The sequence below is a fragment of the Macaca nemestrina genome, chromosome 17 (genome assembly GCF_043159975.1).
Source record: "Macaca nemestrina isolate mMacNem1 chromosome 17, mMacNem.hap1, whole genome shotgun sequence".
NCBI classification, from domain to species: domain Eukaryota; kingdom Metazoa; phylum Chordata; class Mammalia; order Primates; family Cercopithecidae; genus Macaca; species Macaca nemestrina.
The window spans coordinates 16396872-16422193 of record NC_092141.1 but is presented as its reverse complement, the minus strand read 5'-3'; the positions used below and the strand labels follow the sequence as shown (position 1 = coordinate 16422193).

At 53.0% G+C, this 25322-nt stretch overlaps 1 protein-coding gene across 4 annotated transcripts; it reads left to right on the top strand.

Moving 5' to 3' along the window:
* Positions 1–1890: 1890 nt before the first annotated feature.
* LOC105491107 (transient receptor potential cation channel subfamily V member 2) lies at positions 1891–24621 on the top strand. 4 transcript variants are annotated; one of them, XR_011615416.1, is made up of 15 exons: positions 1891–2165; positions 3875–4181; positions 6428–6561; positions 9282–9572; positions 10160–10458; positions 13742–13912; positions 14365–14520; positions 15092–15190; positions 15958–16028; positions 16458–16623; positions 19731–19797; positions 19913–20247; positions 21493–21620; positions 22268–22606; positions 24413–24480. XR_011615416.1 is itself a non-coding variant. In XM_071082389.1 (15 exons), the coding sequence occupies exons 2-15, from the start codon at positions 3982–3984 to the stop codon at positions 24508–24510; spliced, it is 2295 nt and encodes a 764-aa protein (XP_070938490.1). In that variant the 5' UTR covers positions 1892–2157; positions 3875–3981; the 3' UTR covers positions 24511–24621. The 4 variants fall into 4 exon arrangements, 3 of the variants coding, with proteins under 3 accessions (XP_070938490.1, XP_070938491.1, XP_070938489.1); XM_071082389.1 differs by having other exon boundaries at positions 1892–2157; positions 22527–22606; positions 24413–24621; XM_071082390.1 differs by having other exon boundaries at positions 1892–2165; positions 15095–15190; positions 22527–22606; positions 24413–24621.
* Positions 24622–25322: the final 701 nt, after the last annotated feature.

The following is a 25322-nucleotide window of genomic DNA, read 5'->3' as shown; positions in this document are numbered from 1 at the left end:
GAGTGTCATGGGAGCACAGAGTGGCCATCCCCAGCCCAGTTCAGGGTCTAGGAAAGGCTATCCAAAGAATTGATGCTTAAATTGAGAGGTGATGGATGAGCAGTAGTTGGCTAGATCAGATCAAGAGCAGTGTGTGTGTGAGTGTGTGTGTGTGTGTGTGTGTGTGTGTTCCTGGCAGGTGGAACAGAAGAGGCATGGTATACTGGGGAGACTGAAATGTGTTCAGAATGTCTGGAGCAGTGCTGTCCAATAGAACTCTATGTTTACGAAAAATTTCTCAGGCCGGGCATGGTGGTTTACGCCTGTAATCGCAGTACTTTGGGAGGCTGAGGGGGGCGGATCTCCTGAGGTCGGGAGTTTGAGACCAGCCTGACCAACATGGAGAAAACCCGTATCTACTAAAAATACAAAATTAGCCAGGCCTGGTGGTGCGTGCCTGTAATCCCAGTTACTCGGGAGGCTGAGGTAGGAGAATCACTCGGACCCAGGAGGCGGAGGTTGCAGTGAGCTGAAATCACGCCGTTATGCTCCAGCCTGGGCAACAAGAATGAAACTCTGTCTCAAAAAAAAAAAAAAGAAAAGAAAAATTTATCTCTCTGTGTGCTGCCCGATATGGTAGCTACTAGCCACATGTGCTGATTGAGCATTTGAAATGTGGCTAATGGGACAGTAGAACTGAATGTTTACTGTCATTTTATTATGTATTTATTTTTGAGACAGAGTTTTGCTCTTGTTGCCCAGGCTGGAGTGCAATGGCACAATCTTGGCTCACTGCAACCTCTGCCTCCCAGGTTCAAACGATTCTCCTGCCTCAACCTCCCAAGTAGCCGGGATTACAGGCATGCACCACTACGCCTAGCTAATTTTTAAATTTTTAGTAGAGACTGGGTTTTACAATATTGCCAGGCTGGTCTCGAAGTCCTCACCTCAAGTGATCCACCTACCTCGGCCTCCCAAAGTGCTGGGATTAGGGGCGTAAGCCACTGCGCCTGGCCTAATTTTGTATTTTTAGTAGAGATGGGGTTTCACTATGTTGGTCAGGCTGGTCTTGAACTCCTGACCTCAAGTGATCCATGTGCCTCGGCCTCCCAAAGTGCTGGGATTGCAAGTGTGAGCCACCGCGCCCGGACTTGGTTCCCATTTTTAAAAGGTCACTTCAGTTGCTATAAGGAGAAATGGATTATGAGTGTGGGGCAAGAATGAAGCAGGGAGACCAGTTTGGAGGTGGCTGCAGTTGCCTAGGGGAGCAATGATTGTGGCTTGGACCAAGCAGAAAGACGAATTTTGGAGGCAGAGCTGATGCCAGGTTTTGGGAGTGAGGGAGAGGGAGTCCTAAGGCTACTTCGGTGGCGGCTGGGTCCCCAAGCTCCAAGACTGAGTCCAGACCAGGGCCCAGTCGGTGGTGAGGTCTGATTTTAGCAGTGTGTGCCCACCTCCTTGTCTCCACCTGCTGGCTGGTGCTGGGAGCATCTTTAGGGGAACTTTAGCCATGAGTCCTGGGGTCAGGAGGCTGGGGGAAGGTCCTGGGAGGTGGGAAAGTCCCCCAACTGCTGGGTGAATGGGTGGGTGGGACTGCATTCCCAAGGGCATCTGCTGGGCTGAGCCTCTCCCTGGGGGCTGTCCACATCAGCTCTCTCCCCTGCTGTGGGTCAACTCAAGCCCATTTATGGGCCATACGGCTGCTGGAAGGGTGTGGTGGTGGAGAATGGGAGGGGATAGCTGTCAGTGTACTTGGGGAAGAATCCCCCATCCATGGCAGCTTCCATGGGAGGCAAGGCCCCAGCATCCAAGGGCTGCCTCTGATTGTTACCCACCCCCACCTGAGACCTTAGTGGTTAGATGGAGGAGGGGTGGGGGCGGGGCCTGATTCGCAGCAGGGTGTGTCCAGATGGTCAGTCTGTGGTGGCTAGCCTGTCCTGACAGGGGAGAGTTAAGCTCCCACTCTCCACCGTGCCGGCTGGCCAGGTGGGCTAAGGGTGACCCAGAGACCAGAACCTGCTTGCTGGAGCTCAGTGCTCAGAGCTGGGGAGGGAGGTTCCGCGGCTCCTCCGCTGTCAGCGCCCGCAGCCCCTCCCCGCTTCACTTCCTCCCGCAGCCCCCGCCACCGAGAAGCTCCAGGATCCCAGCAGCCGCCACACCCTGCTTTCAGCCTGCGCAGTAAGTCGGTGAGCAATGCTGGGGATGTTGGAGGGGGCCGGGTCCCCAAGCCTGACAGCGAATGATGGGGCGGGGAAGGCTAGTGGGCTCCTGGCTTCTACAGCCTGGAGTCAGGGTCTGTGTGGGGCTCCGGCTCCCTCTCCCTGGACCTCCACACCCCTTCCTCTGCTGCCAGGGTGGGTGGGGGTCCCAGGAGGTGGGGTAGGGGCTGGACAGACAGCTGTTGCTGCTGAGGCTTGGGAGTCTTGGGCTGGAGGAATGGGCCAGGGTTTGGTTGGGGACAGAGATGGGCTAAATGGTACGAAACAGAAAGGATGCCCTCCTGCCCCAGTGTGCGTAGAAAGGGTGGTGGGTCACATCTGCAAACTGAGGCAGTCAGGTAGCTCCCCGCCTCCCATATTTCCATGGGAAAATGCCCACGCGGGTCCCCAGGGCCTGATCCCAGCCTACCCTCTCCACTTCCCTCTGCTGCTGCTGCTCCTCTCTGCTGTCTGCCCCCGGCCCCCTTCTCCACGCTTCTGTCTCTTTATCACTCTCTGACTTGTTTTTCTTCTTTCTGATCCTGCTCACTGGGCCCACGGGGGTTGCCCATCCCTGACTGAGGCCCCACCCTTGCCAAGTGATGGAGGCTGTGGTTTCAGTTTTCCTGTGAGGGTGAGATTGTGCTGTTTGCTGAGCTTCCTAGGCCAGCCTAAGGCCCAAGGTAGGGTGGTGGAGACAGCCTGGGCCACAGGCTAGGGGCCTCCCTCCCCTCGTGAAGCCCCCAGAGGCCCTGAGGCACAGAGGTGGCATTCGATGCCTTCAGAGCTGAATCAGACTGAAAATATAGATAGACCCTGAAAGACTTTGAGAACGGAAGAGGAACCTCATGGTAGACGCATGGTGTCAGATCCGGCTCTGCCAACGACTGGTGACCTTGGGAAAGCCACTCCCCCTTCTAAGCCTTAGTAGTCTTGGCAGCAAAATGAAGGGCTTGATAGTCTAGTGGTTTTCCCAATTATTTCTCCTTGGAGCTCCCCTTCTGTGGTGAGGGGTTGAGTGACTGGCCCCATCCCAGCCATCGTACTTTTCTCTGTTGGAATATTGGCCGCCAGGCAAGATGTTGTGTGAAGAAAGTGTTGTGCTGTTAATGCAAATGGGAACAGGGGTTGCGACCCCTCAGATACCAGGAAGTCCCAGAGGAAAAGTCGGGGACAGTCATGGCTCTCCTGGGGGACAACATCAAAGGGGTGGCCCTGTTGGTTCCCTGTTCCTCACACCACGGGCTTCCCTCCCTCTCCTCACCCCTGCTCCTCATCCCTCCTGGCAAACTTCCTCTGTATTGTGGCTGGGCTCCCACACAGCGGGTGGACCTACTTGCGCTTGGCTTTTTGCCATTAGAAGTAATGAGAAGTAATGGCAAAAACCGCAATTCCTTTTTTTTTTGAGACAGAGTCTTGCTCTGTTGCCCAGGTTGGAGTGCAGTGGTGCCATCTTAGCTCCTGGGTTTAGCAATTCTCCTGCCTTAGTCTCCCAAGTAGCTGGGATTACAGGCACAAGCCACCACGCCTGGCTAATTTTTGTATTTTTTTTAGTAGAGATAGGGTTTCACCATGTTGGTCAGGCTGGTCTCGAACTAACTCCTGACCAGCCTGCCTCAGCCTCCCAAAGTGCTGGGATTACACGTGTAAGCCACCGCGCCCAACCTTTTGCATCAACCTAATACCTCCTTTTTCAGGCTCCAGTAAGGCCAACACCAACCTGCAGCTGGGAGGAAGACGGGACCCTTGACATCTCCATCTCCACAGAGGTCCTGGCTGGACTGAGCAGCCTCCTCCTCCTAGGATGACCGTACCCCCCAGCTCTCCAGTTTTCAGGCTGGAGACATTAGATGGAGGCCAAGAAGATGGCGCTGAGGTGGACGAAGTAAAGCCGGCTTTGGGGAGCGGGCTGACTCCCATGGAGTCACCGTTCCAGGGTGAGGACCGGAAATTCGCCCCTCAGATAAAAGTGAACCTCAAGTACGGAAAAGGAACAGGTGCCAGGTGAGGCAACAAGTGGGGTCAGGGAAAAGGGGGCCCCCTGGCCAGCTCCAGCAGAGAACCCGGAGTGAGACTCATTGACCAGCCCAGCACCAGTGCCCCTTCCCACAACCTGTGGCGTCCTCAGTCTGCCTCTGATGGCTCCTGGGCCTGACCGGCTGACCTCTGCTCTGCTATCTGGCATTGCTCTTTCCAGAGGCTTCTCCATTCTTGGCCTTCTGCCTTCTGAGGTCATGTTCTTTGTGAGATACATTCTTGAGCTCTAAGTCCTCAGCTGACCCTCAAATCCCCCATTCATGCCAACTCCCACCCCTGTCATGGTCCCTGCTGGGGAAGGCAGCAGGATCCACACTCCATCCAGTGAGAATCAAGGACATCTAGAAATGTCCCAGGCTCTCCTCAGTTCTGCAAGGCTGAGCCTGTCACTCAGGGGACGTGAACTGTGGGATTGAGGATAACTGGCTTTTGCTTGGAGTCATCTGCACTTTGATTTTTCCTGTGGTCTTCCCACCAATTCAGATTGTGTGAGCCCCATATTCCTGAGAGTCCCGCTTCCAGTCCTGCTGCATCTGGCACCCCTTACCTCCCTGCCTGGGGTGGGGGCCTGCCCAGTGAGACTGGAGAATCCTCATGGGCCAGGCTAGACTGCCACAGAAGCCCCTTCTTCCCTTGATGCTTGAGGTGCTTGAGGTACAGCCACCAGCTTTGGCCTCCCAGGCTAGAGCTGCTTCCTGTTTGTGTTGGAGGATTGTGGTCAGATTCAGCACCAGGGTAGGGGAGGTTGCGTGAGGAGCTTCTGGGAGCTGTGGAGCCTGCCCGACACAGGCAGGATGGGCCCTCGATGCCTTCAGTGCCTCAATCTGTGCCCTCGCTGGGCTTCTCTACCCCAGGACCATGATGCCACCCTGGTGACAGAAAGTCATTTGCCCACTTGGTCACTTCTATGAGCCGGACTGTCCACAGGGCTCCTGTCAGCAGCAGATAGAGCCCTCTTGATCATGTGTGGCTTCCTGGTGCTGACGAGGGAAGCCTGGCTGTAATTACAGTCATAGCTGTTGGCTTAAAAAGTCAACCCTTGAAATCCCCACCAGAGTCAAGGAGGCAGAGGTTGCAGTGAGCAGAGATTGTGCCACCATACTCCAGCCTGGGCGTCAGTGAGACTCTGTCTCCAAAAAAAAAAAAAAAAAGTGACTGATCCCAACAGTCACCTTGTCACCAACTTTTATTTGGTCGACCCATTCCACAAGAGAAGTTAAGCTGGGATCTGAGGGTACACAAAGCATCGAATAGCACCCCCTGTTATTTGTCTTCACATATCTGCTGGTGGTGGTGCCAGAAGCCCCAGAGGCAAGTTGGCCCCTGTGAATAGTAACATAGCCCAGGAGGGAATGACTCATGCCCTTCCCACTTCCAGTCACCAGACGCTGCTAGATTCTGATAAGCTACCAGACCCCTTCGGGGGTCTGTGGGAGAGATTTCTCCTTAAGTGTGCCTTCTCAGTGGTGTCTGATATGTTTCAACATTGGGCCCAGCGTTAGGCCCAGGTAATGCTCTGTTTCTGGGAAATTACTTGCTGCCAAGCCTAGAATCTCTCTGGGGGTTCAGAGTCAGGGTCTAAAGTTAAACAGCCCTGCTGAGATTCCCAGTTTGGCGCTGTGTGACTTTGGCAAGCTACATGACCTCCTTGTTTATCTAAAGGAGAAATGAGTGGTTTCCGACCGGCAGGGCTGAAGTGAAGATGAAAGACACAGAATATTCTGTAGTTAATAGATGGTTTCTGAGAGGAGAAGGGAGGTTTTCTCCATTCTTTCTTTGAGGGCAGTGAGCATGCAGCCACTGTGAGTCTGCAGGGACCTCCCACAGCCCTATCCAGACCCAGGCCCAAGCTCAAGAGCCACCACAAGTTGTGTGTGCTGGAGGAGACTCAGTGGGATATCGAGGCTGTTGAGAGATGGTACATCAAGGCACCTGGCACATGACAAGCACCTGATGCTGAAAAGTGTCTGTGATGACTGGTGTCATGGGGATGAAGCAGCTTAGTGCCTGGACAGGCCCCTTTTCCTCCTCTCGGGGTCTCCTTGGTTGGCTGTAGGTGGATAGAGGCCCTCAGAAGGGCTCTCACTGGGCTCTTGGGCCTGAGGGGTGCGCAGTGTGTACAGGACTCCCTGAAAGGGCTCCCTGGGATGGAGGGCTTTTGCGGGGGCCTGTGGTCCTTGTCCAGCATAAGTCACAAACCACATCCTCCACAGTCAGCCGGATCCAAACCGATTTGACCGAGATCGGCTCTTCAATGCGGTCTCCCGGGGTGTCCCTGAGGATCTGGCTGGACTTCCAGAGTACCTGTGCAAGACCAGCAAGTACCTCACCGACTCGGAATACACAGGTAGACCCTGCCCTGTGCATCCAAGGCTAGGCATCCTGTGAGCTGATAGTTAGGTGGGCTGGGTGGGTGTGATCCCTGGTCAGGAGCCGAGGAGTGAGTGTTCTCAGCAGCCCTCCCACTAGAATGGTTGCTGGGGGGCCCTGTGGACAGAGCTAATCAAGGATGGCCTCCTGTCGGTCTTGGCTGTGCCTCCCACTTCCACCCACCCCTCAGAGCTCCTGGCTACCTCTGTCACCCCTAGCCCATTAGCCCATTGCAGTGGCTGAATGGAAACCCAAAGCAATCTTTTTTTTTTTTTTTTGTTTTTTTTTTGTTTAAATAACAGTGTTGTTGAGATATAATATATTGGCCGGGCGCGGTGGCTCACGCCTGTAATCCCAGCACTTTGGGAGGCCGAGGTGGGCGGATCACAAGGTCAGGAGATCGAGACCACGGTGAAACCCCGTCTCTACTAAAAACACAAAAAATTAGCCGGGCGCGGTTGTGGGCGCCTGTAGTCCCAGCTACTCGGGAGGCTGAGGCAGGAGAATGGCGTGAACCCGGGAGGCGGAGCTTGCAGTGAGCCGAGATCGCGCCACTGCACTCCAGCCTGGGCGACAGAGCGAGACTCCGTCTCAAAAAAAAAAAAAAAAAAAAAAGAGATATAATATATAATGGGCATACCATATACTTAACCCATCTAAAGCACTCTTTGCCAAAAATCTAAATATATGTATTGTTTGGGCTGATCAGAAAAATAACATAAGTACTCTAGAAGATTCAACAGTAAGGAAACATATAGAGCCAAGGTTAAACACAGTCTCTCATCCTGGGCCCCTATTAATGGTTTGGGAATGCATCTGTTTGGAGTTTCTTTCTTTCTTCTTTTTTATTTTTGGAGAGATAGGGTTTTACCATGTTGCCTAGGCTGGTCTCAAACTCCTGGGCTCCAGTGATCCTCTCACTTTGGCCCCCCAAAGTACTGGGATTATGAAGCCTCCATGCAGCACCTGTTCAGACTTTCTTTCTTTCTTTCTTTCTTTCTTTCTTTCTTTCTTTCTTTCTTTCTTTCTTTCTTTCTTTCTTTCTTTCTTTCTTTCTTTCTTTTTCTTTCTTTCTCTTTCTTTCTTTTTCTTTCTTTCTTTCTTTCTTTCTTTCTTTCTTTCTTTTTCTTTCTTTCTTTCCTTTCTTCTTTCTTTCTTTCCTTCCTTCCTTCCCTCCCTCCCTCCCTCCCTCCCTCCTTCCTTCCTTCCTTCCTTTCCTTCCTTCCTTCCTTCTTTCCTTCCCTTTTCCTTCCTTCCTTCCTTCCTTCTTTCCTTCCCCTTCCTTCCTTCCTTCCGTCCTTCCTTCCTTCTTTCTTCTCTTTTTTCTTGAGAGAGTCTTGCTCTGTCGCCCACGCTGGAGTGCAGCAGCGCTATCTCAGCTCACTGCAAGCTCCGCCTCCCAGGTTCACACTATTCTCCTGCCTCAGTCTCCCGAGTAGCTGGGACTGCAGGTACCCACCACCATGCCCAGCTAATTTTTTTCTTTTTTTTTTAGTAGAGACGGGGTTTCACCGTGTTAGCCAGGATGGTCTCAATCTCCTGACCTTGTGATCCGCCTGCCTCAGCCTCCCAAAGTGCTGGGATTACAGGCGTGAGCCACCGCGCCTGGCCTTATATTCCCTTTGAACCTTACAATAACCTTGGAACATCCCCATTTTACAGTAAGGAAAACTGAGGTTAAGAGAGGCCACGTGACTTGCCAGAGTGGAGAGAGACATTAAGTGGTGGAGTCATGTATAAATACTGCTCTGAATATTCTCGTGTAGACAGCATTTCACGAATGATGACTTATGTCTTAGAAATTTAGTTTCTTGGCCGGGCGCGGTGGCTCAAGCCTGTAATCCCAGCACTTTGGGAGGCCGAGATGGGCGGATCACGAGGTCAGGAGATCGAGACCATCCTGGCGAACACGGTGAAACCCCGTCTCTACTAAAGAAATACAAAAAACTAGCCGGGCGAGGTGGCGGGCGCCTGTAGTCCCAGCTACTCTGGAGGCTGAGGCCGGAGAATGGCGTGAACCCGGGAGGCGGAGCTTGCAGTGAGCTGAGATCCGGCCACTGCACTCCAGCCTGGGCTACAGAGCGAGACTCCGTCTCAAAAAAAAAAAAAAAAAAAAAAAAAAAAAAAAGAAATTTAGTTTCTAAGCCGGGCACGGTGGCTCACACCTGTAATCCCAGCACTTTGGGAGGCCGTGGCGGGCAGATCACGATGTCAGGAGATCGAGACCATCCTGGCTAACCAATGAAACCCCATCTCTACTAAAAATACAAAAAAAAAAAAAAAAAGCTGAGCATGGCGGTGTGCGCCTGTAGTCCCAGCTGCTGGGGAGGTTGAGGCAGGAGAATGGTGTGAACCCAGGAGGCAGAGCTTGCAGTGAGCTGAGATTGCGGCCACTGCATTCCGCCTGGCTGACAGAGCAAGACTCTGTCTCAAAAAAAAAAAAAAAAAAGAAAAGAAAAAACAAAGAAATTTAGTTTGTAGGGCAGAAATTGTAGTCATACCTGTTGGTATTGCTTATGTGTTCCTTGGAGCCTTAATACCCTATAACATGGTTGTGCTCCCATCAGTTGTGTGTAGCACCTCTTTTAATCCTCCCAAGGGGTACTTGGAGCTAGGCTTGCTATACCAGCTATTGGGCAGTCCAGCCGCTCCAGATCTCAGCACTACTGTACCCCTTACCCTCCCTTCTTCCCACAGAGGGCTCCACAGGTAAGACGTGCCTGATGAAGGCTGTGCTGAATCTTAAGGATGGGGTCAATGCCTGCATTCTGCCGCTGCTGCAGATCGACCGGGACTCTGGCAATCCTCAGCCCCTGGTAAATGCCCAGTGTACGGATGACTATTACCGAGGCCACAGCGCTCTGCACATCGCCATTGAGAAGAGGAGTCTGCAGTGTGTGAAGCTCCTGGTGGAGAATGGGGCCAACGTGCATGCCCAGGCCTGCGGCCGCTTCTTCCAAAAGGGCCAAGGGACTTGCTTTTATTTCGGTGAGTGAGCCTTTCTTGGATAAATTGAGGCAAAGACCGGGTAAGGCCTTGTTCAAGGTCATATGATTAGTGTATGACAGAGCTGGCAGTTAAACCTAGGTCTGTCTGACCCCGACACCCTGCTTCTAACCACTAGGCTGCCTGAGAAAGCAGTTTGTTTTTTGCCCAGGCCAGTCTCAAACTCCTGGGCTCTAACAATCCTCCTGCCTCAGCCTCTCGAGCTGGGACTACCAGTTGCATCACTACATCCAGCACTAATTTGTCATAAGATAATTTGTCATAAGAGATGTTTCATCCTCGTCTGGCCACAAGATGGGCATGCACCCAGACCCAGGGAAGGGAGTAGTGGGCTGCTAGCACTGGCATGTGACTTGACCAGCAGAGCCTGAACAAAGAGGCAGCGTGCCTGGGCTCTGGCAAAGGAGACAGCAAAAGGCAGCAGGTTGGCTGGTCCCTGTTCTGCTCCCTTCAGTGGTAAAGAAGCCTGATCTGCTTCAAGGAGGGCTGGACTTTTGTCCAAGGAGCATGAAGAGTAGGCAGATGGAAAGCAGGAGGCCTGGGGCCCAAGCTGCTCTCTTGGCCTGCAGGTGAGCTACCCCTCTCTTTGGCCGCTTGCACCAAGCAATGGGATGTGGTAAGCTACCTCCTGGAGAACCCACACCAGCCCGCCAGCCTGCAGGCCACTGACTCCCAGGGCAACACTGTCCTGCATGCCCTAGTGATGATCTCAGACAACTCAGCTGAGAACATCGCACTGGTGACCAGCATGTACGATGGGCTCCTCCAAGCTGGGGCCCGCCTCTGCCCCACCGTGCAGCTTGAGGACATCCGTAACCGGCAGGATCTCACACCTCTGAAGCTGGCCGCCAAGGAGGGCAAGATCGAGGTGAGTGGCTGTCCCCTTCCCACTTTCCCTCTGCAGGAAGCAGTAGGTCTCACCCCAAAATTTCTGCAGAAAGAGCCCAGGGGGTTGTGAAGAGCAGTGGCTTCTCTGCTTTTCAATGGAACATTCCTGTTAGTAAGAAAATTTTCAGTATGTACCTCTAATATATGTGTGTTTATTTATAAATTGTATATGAACTATTGAATATATTACATTATAAAACATTGGGATTTTTTTTTTTTTGAGACTGAGTTTTACTCTCGTTGCCCAGGCTGGAGTGCAATGGCGCGACCCCGGCTCATCACAACCTCTACTTCCCAGGTTCAAGCAATTCTCCTGCCTCAGCCTCTCAAGTAGCTGGGATTACAGGCATGTGCCACCACACCCAGCTAATTTTGTTTTTGTTTGTTTTGTTTTGTTTTTTGTTTTTTTGAGATGGAGTCTCGCTCTGTCACCCAGGCTGGAGTGCAGTGACACAATCTCAGCTCACTGCAACCTCTGCCTCCCGGGTTCAAGCAATTCTCCTGCCTCAGTCCCCTGAGTAGCTGAGATAATAGGCACCCACCACCATGCCCAGCTATTTTTTTTTGTATTTTCAGTAGAGACGGGTTTCACTATGTTGGTCAGGCTGGTCTTAAACTCCTGACCTCATGATCCACCCGCGTCGACCTCCCAAAGTGCTGGGATTACAGGCACGCACCACTGCACCCAGCTGATTTTTTGTATTTTTAGTAGAGACGGGGTTTCACCATGTTGGTCAGGCTGGTCTGGAACTCCCGACCTCAGGTGATCCACCCACCTCAGCCTCCCAGTGTTGGGATTACAGGCGTGAGCCACGGCGCCCAGCCAAACATTGGGAATTTTAAAAAGTCGTTTGGGTTTCTTTATTAAGAGATCGCCTTTTTATATCTTTTGTCTATTTTGCTATTCTGTTTCTGCATATTTATTGATAACTTTATAATGAATTTAGTATTTTGTCTACTATAGCACTTGTAAAATTTTTCCTAGTTCATCATTTGTTTTTTGAATTTTATGATTTTTTTTTTGCCATAGAGAATTTAAAAATTTTTATACTCTGCAAGTGTAATTATCTTTTCTTTTCTTTTTTTTTTTTTTTTTTTTTGAGACGGAGTCTCGCTCTGTCGCCCAGACTGGAGTGCAGTGGCCGGATCTCAGCTCACTGCAAGCTCCGCCTCCCGGGTTTACGCTATTCTCCTGCCTCAGCCTCCCCAGTAGCTGGGACTACAGGCGCCAGCCACCTCGCCCGGCTAGTTTTTTGTATTTTTTAGTAGAGACGGGGTTTCACCGTGTTAGCCAGGATGGTCTCGATCTCCTGACCTCATGATCCGCCCGTCTCGGCCTCCCAAAGTGCTGGGATTACAGGCTTGAGCCACCGCGCCCGGCCGTGTAATTATCTTTTCCTTTAAGATTCCTTAGTTTTGCTATTGCCTAATTCCTGCTACAAGATTATATATATAATATATATGTATATAATATATAACTATTACACATTATATTATAGATTATAATTATATATAGTATACATATAATCTTCATACCCATATTCTTTTTTTTTTTTTTTTGAGACAGAGTCTTGCTCTGTCGCCCAGGCTGGAGTGCAGTGGCGCGATCTCAGCTCACTGCAAGCTCCGCCTCCTGGGTTCACGCCATTCTCCTGCCTCAGCCTCCCGAGTAGCTGGGACTACAGGCACCCGCCACCTCGCCCGGCAAATTTTTTGTATTTTTAGTAGAGACGGGGTTTCACCATGTTAGCCAGGATGGTCTCGATCTCCTGATCCCGTGATCCACCCGCCTTGGCCTCCCAAAGTGCTGGGATTACAGGCGTGAGCCACCACGCCCGGCCCATACCCATATTCTTTTCCAAACTTTTGCAGCTGCATTTTTTTTTTTTGAGACAGAGTTTCGCTCTTGTTGCCCAGGCTGGAGTGCGGTGGTGCAATCTCGGCTCACTGCAACCTCCGCCTCCCGGGTTCAAGTGATTCTCCTGCCTCAGCCTCCCGGGTAGCTGGGATTACAGGCATGCGCCACCACGCCTGGATAATTTTGTATTTTTAGTAGAGATGGGGTTCCTCCATGTTGGTCAGGCTGGTTGCAAACTCCCGACCTCAGGTAAATCCACCTGCCTCAGCCTCCCAAAGTGCTGAGATTACAGGGGTGAACCACCACGCCCAGCCTGCAGCTGCATTTTTAATGCCTAAGGCTTTGACTAGCTGGAATTTTTTCTGGTAGGAAGAGTAAACATGAGGCGGCCCCCACTTTGTTCCAAATAGCTTACCAATGGCCTGTTTCAAATAGTTTTTGCCAATAGCTCACCAGGGCTGGCCTCATGGGCTTATGGCGGAGATTTCTGAAAGGTTAAGGAAACGATGAACATAAATAGAAGTTTTAACCCTTTTTTGCTGCCCTCTCAAGTTTCTTGGAGTGCTCCCTGGGGTGTGTGAACCTCACTTTGTTGTCTAGAGGCACTGCTGTGTGGCCTATGAAATCAGTGCCCTGATCTGTTCCTCCTTTCCCATTCCTCACGCGTGAAACCAGAATGCTTTCTAACCTGTTTGGATTAGGGACCACTTTCTAGTCTGCTGAAAACTCTGGATTCTAACCATGAAATTGCACACACAGATACAGCTAGTAGACTCTGATCTCCGGGGCCTCAAAGACCCCAGGGGTAAGGATCTCTCTGCCATTTGAGGAGTTCAAGGAAGGCCACAGGGTTGGGTGGGGGAAGGAAGAGCCAGGCTGGTTGGCAGGCTGGGGCAGATGTAGCTGGGTGTGTGTGTGTTTAAGAGTTTAGACACGCCGGGCACGGTGGCTCAAGCCTGTAATCCCAGCACTTTGGGAGGCCAAGACGGGTGGATCACGAGGTCAGGAGATCGAGACCATCCTGGCTAACACGGTGAAACCCCGTCTCTACTAAAAATACAAAAAACTAGGTGGGCGAGGTGGGGGCGCCTGTAGTCCCAGCTACTCAGGAGGCTGAGGCAGGAGAATGGCGTAAACCCGGGAGGTGGAGCTTGCAGTGAGCTGAGATCCGGCCACTGCACTCCAGCCTGGGAGACAGAGCGAGACTCCGTCTGAAAAAAAAAAAAAAGAAAAAGAAAAAAGAGTTTAGACACACAAGGACCTGCATGTATGGGGGCATGTGCACGTGTCAGCTGCAGCTCTGCAGACCGTGGGCAGCTGCAGGGTCCTGGGTGTTTCCCAGTCTTGGCCCAGGATCAGTGCCAGGAGGGGACCGTAAAGGCAAGCTCGTATGGTCACCCTGCAGATTTTCAGGCATATCCTGCAGCGGGAGTTTTCAGGACTGAGCCACCTTTCCCGAAAGTTCACCGAGTGGTGCTATGGGCCTGTCCGGGTGTCGCTGTATGACCTGGCTTCTGTGGACAGCTGTGAGGAGAACTCAGTGCTAGAGATCATCGCCTTTCATTGCAAGAGTCCGGTGAGCCCACAGGGGCATTGGTGCACATAGAGGACCCAACAGAGCTCCCAGCAAGGTCCACAAATTGGGGCTGCCTGCTGGACCATATCTGCCCCATTCCTGTGCCAGTGGGGGTGTGGCTGCATGTCCCAGCAGGCATGACCCTGACCATGGCCACTGGGCCCATACTCAGTCCATACTCCAGTCCCATCCAACACAGGGATCATGCCAAGGGCCTTGTGGCAACCATCCAGGTCCTCTCTGTTAACCAGCATCTCGTTTGGAGGGCAAGCCCCTTGATCACACTGTAGCTGGGAGGGTTGGGGTGAGGTCCTTTGGAGTTCCTGGGGTGTGGAAGCCTGCTCCCTGTCCTCTCTCCTCATTTCCTGGGCCCTTGCTTTGATCCTGACATGGAGTGGGCAGCCTATTTGCACTTGTTGACTGTACCCATGGCTCTCCCCTCCCCACCCCAGCACCGACACCGAATGGTCGTTTTGGAGCCCCTGAACAAACTGCTGCAGGCGAAATGGGATCTGCTCATCCCCAGGTTCTTCTTAAACTTCCTGTGTAATCTGATCTACATGTTCATCTTCACCGCTGTTGCCTACCATCAGCCTGCCCTGAAGAAGGCAAGGGCGGGAGGTGGGTGGGGGGCACATCTTGGGGGAGGCCTGCTTGAAACAACCCTGGGGGAAGATGGGGCAATAATAGTGCTGAGGCATGGGCTGCTGGAGTGACATGCCCAAGCTTATGGGAGCCAGCACCCCAGTGCTAACAGTAATACAGTGAAGATTTGCTGAGTGCTCACTGTATGTGAAAAAGAATTCTAGGTGATGGACATGTGTTGATTAATTAATGTTCCCCAAAACCCCTGAGATGGTGAATTATAATCACCCTCAATTTATAGTAGAGGGAAGGGAGGCACAGAGAGGTTAAGTAACTTGTCCAGGGTCACACAGGCTGAAAGTGGTGTGGAGAGGGAATCTGAATCCAGGCAGTCTGGCTTCAGACCCCACACTGAAATGCTACACAATGTACCTCTCAGGATCTGGTGGTCCTTCCCTGGAGCCCATGTTCCCCTGCTGTTCTGAGGGGTTCTCCACAGCTCAGGCTCAGAGTAGGCCCTCAGCTTCAGCTCTCAAGGGTGAGCTGCTCAAGAGAGGACCCAAAGCCCTAGGTCTCATCTGAGTGTGTCTTCAGCAGGCCGCCCCCCACCTGAAAGCGGAGGTTGGAAACTCCATGCTGCTGGCAGGCCACATCTTTGTCCTGCTAGCGGGGATCTATCTCCTCGTGGGCCAGGTGAGTGCCCCTCCCCTTCTCCCACCAAGAAGTAAACCTAGAATTCTGCTTCAGGGGGCTTAGAGCAAGTTAGCTGCATCCCCTCACTGACAATACCCGGTCCCATCCACAACAACCAACCTCACCGAAGCTGAGGGCCAGAGGTTCTGGCCTTGCTTTCTGAGTCCCCGGCAACCCTCTGCTGTGCTTTTGGGGTTCCTCGGGGTAGCAGATAACTTCTCTGATTCCTTGGCAGTACAGGCTCTGCTCCCCCAGGAATGGAGCTGGAAGCCCCTGTCCCCAGCCAGGCCCCTCGGCTGGGAAGTTCCCCTCTTGGGGAGCACAGAGACCGGGGTAGGTGAGGTTCAGGCCAATTCACCCAGTAGGGCCTCTTCAGTGGGAAATGCTGTAAGCCTGTAGGACACAGGCTGGACACCAAGACATTGGGACCTCCTTAGAGTGGGCAGAACTTGGGCACCAAACCCAGGTTGGCTGGGGTATGGGTGCTCCCTGTGAGGCCAGGGAGAAGGGAAGGGAAAGGCGCCCTTCCCCTTCCTGCATGCAGTGCAGAGGTTCTTCATCTGCACCCCCCGGCCTTGCGTAGGTGGCTGCTCTTTCTGGAAAAAGAGTCCCAAGCTATCTCAGCTATCAGAAGTATTCATGAGTCCCCCAAAACCAAAGCTGCTGACTTAGCCCTAGCCGGGGTGGCAGGCTCCCGCTCAGCCAGGCCAGCAGGGGGCATTCGGGAGAGCAGGTTTCACAGCCCTCTGTCCTCTCTTTCTCCGCAGCTGTGGTACTTCTGGCGGCGCCACCTGTTCATCTGGATGTCGTTCATAGACAGCTACTTTGAAATCCTCTTGTATGTGGATTCTCACTCCTCCTCCCCTCAACTGTCTCTGAGGCCTGGAAGGGGCAGGTGTGGCAGAAGGCACCAGGTTGACTTTAGAGCCGAGGATACGGGGCGCAGGAAGTCGGGACCTGTGTACAGGCCAGACCCAGGAGTCTGGACTGCTGTCCAGCCTGGGGCCTTTTGTGCTCCTATCACTGTAGATGGTGATAGTGACATTTACTAGGCCTTGGCACACACCTGTTTCACTTAGTCCTTGAAAACACTCTTTGTGTCAGGCATCATTATTATTATGCCCATTTTACAGTGGGAGGGAACTGAGGCCCGCCGAGGTTAAATGTCTTGCCTAAGATGGAGGTCAGGACCTTGGTCAGCGCAGGCCAGTGAGGGCTCAGGGAGCCAAGTGGCCAGCAAGCCCACCTGGATCCTGCTCCCATACAGCCTGTTCCAGTCCCTGCTCACAGTGCTGTCCCAGGTGCTGTGTTTCCTGGCCATCGAGTGGTACCTGCCCCTGCTTGTGTCTGCGCTGGTGCTGGGCTGGCTGAACCTGCTTTACTATACACGTGGCTTCCAGCACACAGGCATCTACAGTGTCATGATCCAGAAGGTGAGAGAAGGGGGTGGTCCAGAGGGACTCTTTCGGCCTCATCAGGCAAGAGCCTTCCTCCGCAGCTATCCTAGGCAGAGGAGGGCATGTGTACATCTGCCTGCGTGCCAGCACCCAGATACTTGCTGGATGGAAGCTTAAGTACAGGCATGCATATACCTCTCTCAGGGTTCTGCACGCACATGCAAACACATGCACATATGTGTGTTTGCAGGTGTCCACACGGGAGCATGTGCATCCTTCCACATGCAAGGAGCAAAGAATATGTGCATAAGCTCATCTGTGTGTCTGTGTCCTGGGATGTGTGGGCGCGGGCATGTAACTGCGTTCATTTATGTATTCAGCATATGTTTAGGGAGTGCCTACTGTGGGTCGGGCCCTGTTCTAGGTGTTGGGAATATAGCAGAGAGCAAAACAAGTCCTTGCTCCCCTGAAGCTGATGTTCTGGTGGGAGGGAATGAAAACCTTAAGAAAACAACTAAGAACATTCCACACTGCTAAATTCTGTGAAGGAAAAAAAAAATGCACAGGACAATGTGATGGGGAATGGCTGGGATCAAGCATCCTTTAGATGGGATGGTCTGGGAAGCCTCTCTAAAGAGGGGATGTTTAAGTTGAGACCTGAAAGAATGATTCAGCCACCGCAGGGTGAGGAGGAGATATTCTCAGCAGAGGGCACAGCAATGGCTGCCGTGAGCCAGAAGCAGCTTGGGGTGCTTGCGACAGGGCGAGGAGGCTGGGTGGCTGGGGAGATGGCAGGAGGGTGGAGGTGAGGAGGTTGGGAGGAAGGGAAGGGCCAGGGGCCCCTTCCATGGGGAGGAATTTGGAGGCCCCCAGAGGCTTTTTTTTTTTTTTTTAATTGTAGTAAAATGCATCTAACATAGAAATTAACTGTTTTTTTTTTTTTTTTTTTTGAGACGAGTCTTGCTCTTGTTGCCTAGGATAGAGTGCGATGGCATGATCTGGGCTCACTGCAAACCCCTATTCCTGGGTTCAAGCGATTCTCCTGCCTCAGCCTCCCGAATAGCTGGGATTACAGGCACCCATCACCATGCCTAGCTAATTTTTGTATTTTTAGTAAAGACAGGTTTTCACCACGTTGGCCAGGCTGGTCTCGAACTCCTGACCTTAGGTGATCTGCCTGCCTTGGCCTCCCAAAGTGCTGGGATTACAGGCGTGAGCCACTGTGTCTGGCCCATTTTAACCATTTAAAAAAATACATACAGCTGGCCGGGCGCGGTGGCTCAAGCCTGTAATCCCAGCACTTTGGGAGGCCGAGACGGGCAGATCACGAGGTCAGGAGATCGAGACCATCCTGGCTGACACAGTGAAACCCCGTCTCTACTAAAAAATACAAAAAAACTAGCCGGGCGAGGTGGCGGGCGCCTGTAGTCCCAGCTACTCGGGAGGCTGAGGCAGGAGAATGGCGTGAACCCGGGAGGCGGAGCTTGCAGTGAGCCAAGATCACGCCACTGCACTCCAGCCTGGGCGGCAGAGCGAGACTCTGTCTCAAAAAAAAAAAAAAAAAAAAAAAAAAAAAAAAAAAATACATACAGCTAAGTGTCATTAAGTACATTCACACTGTTGTATAACCATCACCACCATCCATCTCCAGAACTTTCGTGTCATCCCAAACTGAAACTCAATGCCCATTAAAAACAACTCCCCATTCTCTCCTTTCCCCGGTCCCTGGAAGCCACCATTCTACTTTCTGTTTCTACGAATTTGACAACCATAGCTACGCTGTATAAGTGAAATCATACAGTATTTGTCCTTTAATGTCTGGCTTATTTTACTCAGTATAATGTCCTCAAGGATCAGCCATGTTGTAGCATATGTCAGAAATTCCTTCTTTTTTTTTTTTTTTGAGATGGAATCTTGCTCTGTTGCCCAGGCTGGAGTGCAGTAGTACAATCTTGGCTCACTGCAACCTCTGCCACCCAGGTTCAAGCGATTCTCTTGCCTCAGCCTCCCGAGTAGCTGGGACTACAGGCATGTGTCACCACACCTGGCAAGTTTTTTGTATTTTTAGTAGAGATGAAGTTTTTCCATGTTGGCCTGGATGGTCTTGAACTCCTGACCTCAGGTGATCCACCCATCTTGGCCTCCCAAAGTGCTGGGATTACAGGCTGAGCCACCATACCCAGCAATTCCTTCCTTTTTAAGGCTGAGTAGTATCCCATTGTGTAGATACACATTTTGTGCATCCATTCATCTGTCGATCCAGTCACCTGTTACTTCCACCATTTGATCTTTGTGAATAATGCTGCTATAAACAGGGGTGTACAAGTATCTGTTAGAGTCCCTGCTTTCAATTCTTTTGGGCATATAGATACCCAGAAATGGAATTGCTGGGTCATACGGTAGTTCTATATTTAATTTTGTGACCCTGGAAGGTTGTTCTTTTTTTTTTTTTTTTTGAGATGGGACTCATTCTGTCACCCAGGCTGGAGTGCGGTGACATGATCATAGCTCATTGCAGCCTTGACATTCTGGGCTCAAGCAATCCTCCTGTTTCAGCCTCCTGAGTAGCTGGCACTGTAGGCTTGTGCCACCATGCCTGGCTACTGGAAAGTTTTAAGCAGGAAAACAATGTGATCTGAGACATATATACATACATATATTATTATTATTTTGAGACGATGTCTCACCCTGTAGCCCAGGCTGGAGTGCAGTGGCGTGATCTTGGCTCACCACAACCTCTGCCTCCTGGGTTCAAGCGATTCTCCTGCCTCAGCCTCCCGAGTAGCTGGGATTACAGGCGCAGGCACGCCACTGCACCCGGCTAATTTTTTGTATTTTTAGTAGAAATGGTTTCACCATGTTGGCCAGGCTGGTCTTGAACTCCCAACCGCAGGTAATCTGCCCGCCTCAGCCTCCCAAAGTGCTAGGATTACAGGCATGAGCCACTGCACCCAGCCAGATCTGAGATATATTTTTAGAAGACTCCTCTGCTCAGTGTGGCTCCACAGGGCCCATGTATGCATAAGTATGTGTGCATATGTTCAGTGTACACGGGAAACATGCTGCTGTGGGTGAGGCAGGGGTCTGGGGCCGTGACTGGTGGCCCAGCTACCCACTTTGGCCCCTGGGCACATGTGTTCCAGGTCATCCTGCGGGACCTGCTGCGCTTCCTTCTGATCTACTTAGTCTTCCTTTTCGGCTTCGCTGTAGGTAAAGGCTCCCTCCGGCCCCCTTCCCCTTCCCCACGTTCCTTGTCCACCCTGTATACTCTCAAGGCTGCCTGCCGGTCTCCTGGGCTGAGGACCCCTCTCCCTTCATCCCATAGCCCTGGTGAGCCTGAGCCAGGAGGCTTGGCGTCCTGAAGCTCCTACAGGCCCCAATGCCACAGAGTCGGTGCAGCCCGTGGAGGGACAGGAGGATGAGGGCAACAGGGCTCTGTACGGGGGTATCCTGGAAGCCTCCTTGGAGCTCTTCAAATTCACCATCGGCATGGGCGAGCTGGCCTTCCAGGAACAGCTGCACTTCCGTGGCATGGTGCTGCTGCTGCTGCTGGCCTACGTGCTGCTCACCTACATCCTGCTGCTCAACATGCTCATCGCCCTCATGAGCGAGACCGTCAACAGTGTCGCCACTGACAGCTGGAGCATCTGGAAGCTGCAGGTGCCACCAGAGAGGCTCCCTGCCCCCACCCCACCCCACCCCGCACTCAGGTGGTGGGGAGTGCTCTGCATCCCGCGGAGGTGGGCCTTCCCTAGCCAAGGGGTGCCGGGTTGGGCAGCTCTGCGTTGTCAGAGTCTTCCTCCTCCTTTTTTCCCTGGAGACAAGGTCTTGCTCTGTCACCCAGGCTGGAGTGCAGTGGCACAATCACGGCTCAATGCAGCCTCGGCCTCCTGAGTAGCTGAGGTTACAGGCAGTTGACACCACACCTGGCTAATATTTTTATTTTTTGTTTTTTTTTGAAGAAGGTCTCACTATGTTGCCCGGCCTCAGGTGATCCTCCCACCTTTGCCTCCCAAAGTGCTGGGATTACTCCCTCCTCCTTAAGAAGCTCATAGATGTACTCAGGAGAGTGTCCAGCACCAAGTAGGTGCTCAATGTGCCACCAGCTACTATTATCATCATTGTTGTCCAGTTTCTTTTTTTTTTTTTTTTTTGAGTCAGAGTTTTGCTCTTGTTGCCCAGGCTGGAGTGCGATGGCATAATCTTGGCTCACTGCAACCTTTGTCTCCTGGGTTCAAGCAATTCTCCCACTTCAGCCTCCCAAGTAGCTAGGATTATAGGCATGTGCTACCACACCCCCACTAACTTTTTGTATTTAGTAGAGACAAGGTTTCACCATGTTGGTCAAGCTGGTCTTGAACTCCTGACCTCCGGTGATCCACCTGCCTTGGCCTCCCAAAGTGCTGGCATTACAGGTGTGAGCCACCATGCCCCACTCTGCTGCTAATTCATTGTTGATCTTGGGGAAGTCATTTATCTCCTCTGAGCCTCGGTGCCCTCCTCTGCAAGGTTCTGTGCCCCACCTGACTCACTGGTATGCCTCTGGGCAGGCACATGTGTGGGGTGAGCAAATGAAGTTCTGTCCCTGGTGGTGTGGCCATCTGGAGCCTGAACGATGTAAGAACAAGTATCTGTCAAGTACTTATAACGTACAGACTTCCCATCAGCTGTCTGAGGCACTTTGTTCTCAGTCTACAAATGGGGAAACTGAGATGCAGAGAGGCTGAGGGCCCAACCCCACACAGGTAATCGGATGTTGGAGCCGGATTCTAATCCGTGTGTTTAGTTGACTTTGGGTTATACTGTGAAGTGCTGCGGGGCACTTTCCTGCTCCGCTTGCCTTGTGTGCCTTTGCCCCCAGGCAGGGTCCCAGGACGTTCTGTCTGATGCATCCTTTGTCCCCAGAAAGCCATCTCTGTCCTGGAGATGGAGAATGGCTATTGGTGGTGCAGGAAGAAGCAGCAGCGGGCAGGCGTGATGCTGACCGTCGGCACTAAGCCAGATGGCAGCGCCGATGAGCGCTGGTGCTTCAGGTGAGTGAGTGGCGAGAGGGTCTCCTGGCCCTCCTGTCCAGCAATCCCTGGGGCCCCCACTGCAGTGCAGGGCACAGCTGCCAGGAGCCAGGTCTGGTGGGAGGGGCAGGTACAAAGAGCACCAGGGACTGAGCCTGAGCAGGTGAGGTCAGGGGTCTGGATCTCACAAGCCATGGCTGCCACATGACTGGCCATCTGCCTGTCCTAGTGGCTTAAACTGAAGATCCCCTCCTGGTGATCTCAGACTCCTCCTTGTAGCCTGAAATGTGGTACAGTAAGGAGGCCAAGAAGTCAGAGGGACCCTTGGGTTCCCAGCACTCTAGCCTTGCCCTGGCTGCTCTGTGTCCCCCCACCTCCAATTCTGCCAGCCTGATCTTGGAGCTACAACCCCTTCCATGGAGAACGTGCCCTTCTGTGTCCAGGAAAGGCTGGGACACTGGGAGAGGGAACCTAGTGACAAACACACAGCTAAAAACAGATACTGTCGTGAGGCAGCAGATGAGCAGAGAGAGCAGAGAGAGCAGAGAGCAGAGAGAGCAGATGAGCAGATGAGCAGAGAAAGCAGAGTCTCAGGCGTGAGGAACAGCCATGAAAGTCCCCAGAACCCGGAAGCACAGATACACCTGATCTGAATTCCTCTTTTCTAGTTGCTCTGGGCAACCCAGGCTGCTGTGAGCAGCCAGAAGCGATGGATGCTGATTCCTGCAAGTGGGCACCTGCCTCACAGGACAGGGCTCCAAGTGGGTGGCCCAGAACCCTGCAGAGAGAAAGCCTGTCCTCCTCAGGGCCTCTGTGTCCACCAGAGAATCTCTGCATAGTCTCCCAATTTGGGGGGCCAGGCCCCTCTCTGGGGTGGGGGGGCACGGTCAAAGCAGGCAAACCTCAGAGCTCCTCTGTTGCCTTCAGGGTGGAGGAGGTGAACTGGGCTTCGTGGGAGCAGACGCTGCCTACGCTGTGTGAGGACCCGTCAGGGGCAGGCGTCCCTCGTAAGTAGCCTGGTGACTGGAGCCTCTGCCCTGGGGTGTGTGTCTCTGCTGCTTGGCCACAAAGCCTTGGAGAGTCTGGGGCAGGACCCAGAGACCTCCTCATAGTCACTTTGCAGATCCCCACACACCAGCTCCTCTTACAGGGATTGCCTCCTTAAAACAGTGGTTTTCTCCTTTCCTTTCCACCCACACCTTGCTTTCAGGCAGGAACCAGGGAAAACCTGAGGCTGTTAGCGCTTCCACCAGCCCAGCCTCTGGCTGCCCTCTCTCCGATGCCAGCCAGTCACACCCTTTGCCCATTCAATTGATTATCAAGGGTCTGTCCCCAGCCAGGCCTGAGCTGAGCCTGGGGACTCAGCAGGGGAATAAGTTAGGAAGGGCTGTGTCACAGCGCAGCCCACAACAGAGGCACCATCTCCCTGGACCCTCAGAGGAACTGCCCTGCATAGGCCCTCAGCTCCTTCACACCCCAAATCCCCCACCTCTGAGAAACCACTTCCCATGCCTCCCCCATGTCCGTGGCCTGTGTCCTCTCTGTTCTAGTGTAGTGATGGCCCCTCCTATCCCCACCCTGCTGCCTCCACCAAGATCTGTTCCTTCCTCCCACCCTCAGAGGCCTGAGGATTAGCTGTCTCCCCTGCATACCCTTTCTTTCTAGAACCTTCAATAGCTCCCACCTTCCACTGGTTCACCTCCTCTCCTTTCTCCATCTCTTTCCTGACAAATTTCACTTGCTTGTGCCTGTTGCGCCCCACAACAGCCTCCTGAGTCACCCGTGGCCCCTGTTGTAGGGAGGCTACTCTGGCCTCTTGTGCCCCACAGCCTGCTGGTTTCCCAGGCTCCTGGGCCGTGACCATGGCCTCACATACAAACAGGTTTCCCTTCACCCTCTCTTTGCATCTCCCTCCCTTCACTACAATGCCAGGAAAGTCACCTCTGAAAGTCACCTTGTCCCTCCCTCATCTTGCCCCAAGCACTCCACACCCCACTGCCTGCTGGGGCCTCCAATGTGACATTCCCAACAGGAGCAGCCTTGGGGTTGCCCCAGCAGGTCACATGTATGTCACCCCACCCCCTCCTTTCCCAGGTAGAAGGCCTTGAGTCTCAGCCTATTCCCCCCGCTATACCGGCTCTCCCACCTGGAGCTGAGTGTCCTTGACCTCTCAGGCGGCCACTCATCCCTCTGCCCTGCCTCTCACTTCTGCTTCTGCACCACTGCAGGGCGGCCCAGCCTGCACCTTATCCCATTCCAGTCCTGCTAATGTGGACAAAAACTACATGCAGCCCACACTACACAATGCCTCCCGCTGCCTGGAAGGCTGCACTCCTCAGAGCGGAGGTCAGGGCCCAAAGCTGTCTGACCCACTGCCCACACCTCTATCCAAGGTGGCGTCTGCAGTGCCCCTTGTTCTTTGCTTTCCTTGGTTCATCTCTGGATTTGTCTGTCAGAAGCGCTCTTCCTCCCCTCTGGGTGTCCAAATCTGCCACCTCCCCTGCGGGATGGGTCCCGTCTCTCCTCTGAGCTCCCCCCAGCATGTCTCAGGTGTTCTGATCTCTGACACAAAGTCTGTCACCTCCAGGCACTTTAAGCTCCTGGGGGTGTTGGGAAGCCCCTGACATGGCAAGGGATTGGGAAATGCTTGTGGAGTGAGGGAAGCAGGGAGAGGGACTGCTGGCCTCCAGAACTGCTGAGGCTGTCCCCATGGCATGACGTGTTTTCATGACTGTGGCCCCTTGTTTCCCTGGTGCCTGCTTCCTGGGGACACACTCAAGGGTTAAGCCACAGTGCTTGCCATCTGTTAACAGGAACTCTCAAGAACCCTGTCCTGGTGTCCCCACCCAAGGATGAAGATGGTGCCTCTGAGGAAGACCATGTGCCCCTCCAGCCTCTCCAGTCCAACTGATGGCCCAGATGCAGCAGGAGGCCAGAGGACACAGCAGGGGATATTTCCAGCCACATCTGCTGGCTCTGGGGTCCCAGTGAATTCTGGTGGCAAATATATATTTTCACTAACTCTTCTGGAAACATTATTTGAGCAGAGTTGCTGGGACCCATAGAGCTGGTAATGTCTGCACCTCTCTGTGTACACAGGTCTGTGTATGGGACTAGGTTGCTCCTGCCCTTGCCTGGGCACAGAGACCCTCAGCTGCTGTGTCCCCACCCTCAGCCCCACGTCCTCAAGTCTGGAGACTGCCCTCTTCCTGGGTGCAGGCAGCTGGCTGAGGTGCTGTGCCCATTGTGGCAGATATATGGTGGTGGACATGTGCCAACAACCACCTCTCCTCTCTCTCCACCACGACACCCTTTGCTTTCCACACCCTCCCTGCTTTCGGGCAGGCACCTGGGAAAATCCGTTAAAGCCACCTCTCTTGCTTTCTCTTCCTACTGGGCTTCTTGCTCAATTCCCCCCCTCCCAAGCCATTCTCTGCAGGGCAGCCAGAGAGGCCTTCCTAAGATACAAGACAAACATGTCCTTTTTGTGCTCTGAAGGCCTGAGAGGCTCCCCAGTACCCACAGAATGCCCTAGCTGGCATCCTGAGACCCCCACGGTTTTGCCCAAGCATTTCCAGACACCTCCTCCCCTCCACCTCTGTTGCCCCTCCCTCCTTAGCACTCTCCCCAAATACAGGCAGGCCGAGGGACCTCGTGCTTGATCCCTTAACCTGGCTCTTGCTGGAAGCCCCCTCCTCCATTAAAACCCTACTCTTGCCAGGC

What these genes read in the sequence shown, in the direction of transcription:
- LOC105491107 (XM_071082389.1), top strand. Translation starts at nt 3,982, where the DNA reads ATGACCGTACCCCCCAGCTCTCCAGTTTTCAGGCTGGAGACATTAGAT. An exon ending in ACAGTGTCATGATCCAGAAG is followed by an intron (nt 16,624 to 19,730) that starts GTGAGAGAAGGG and finishes CATGTGTTCCAG; the next exon opens with GTCATCCTGCGGGACCTGCT. An exon ending in GATGAGCGCTGGTGCTTCAG is followed by an intron (nt 21,621 to 22,526) that starts GTGAGTGAGTGG and finishes TGTTGCCTTCAG; the next exon opens with GGTGGAGGAGGTGAACTGGG.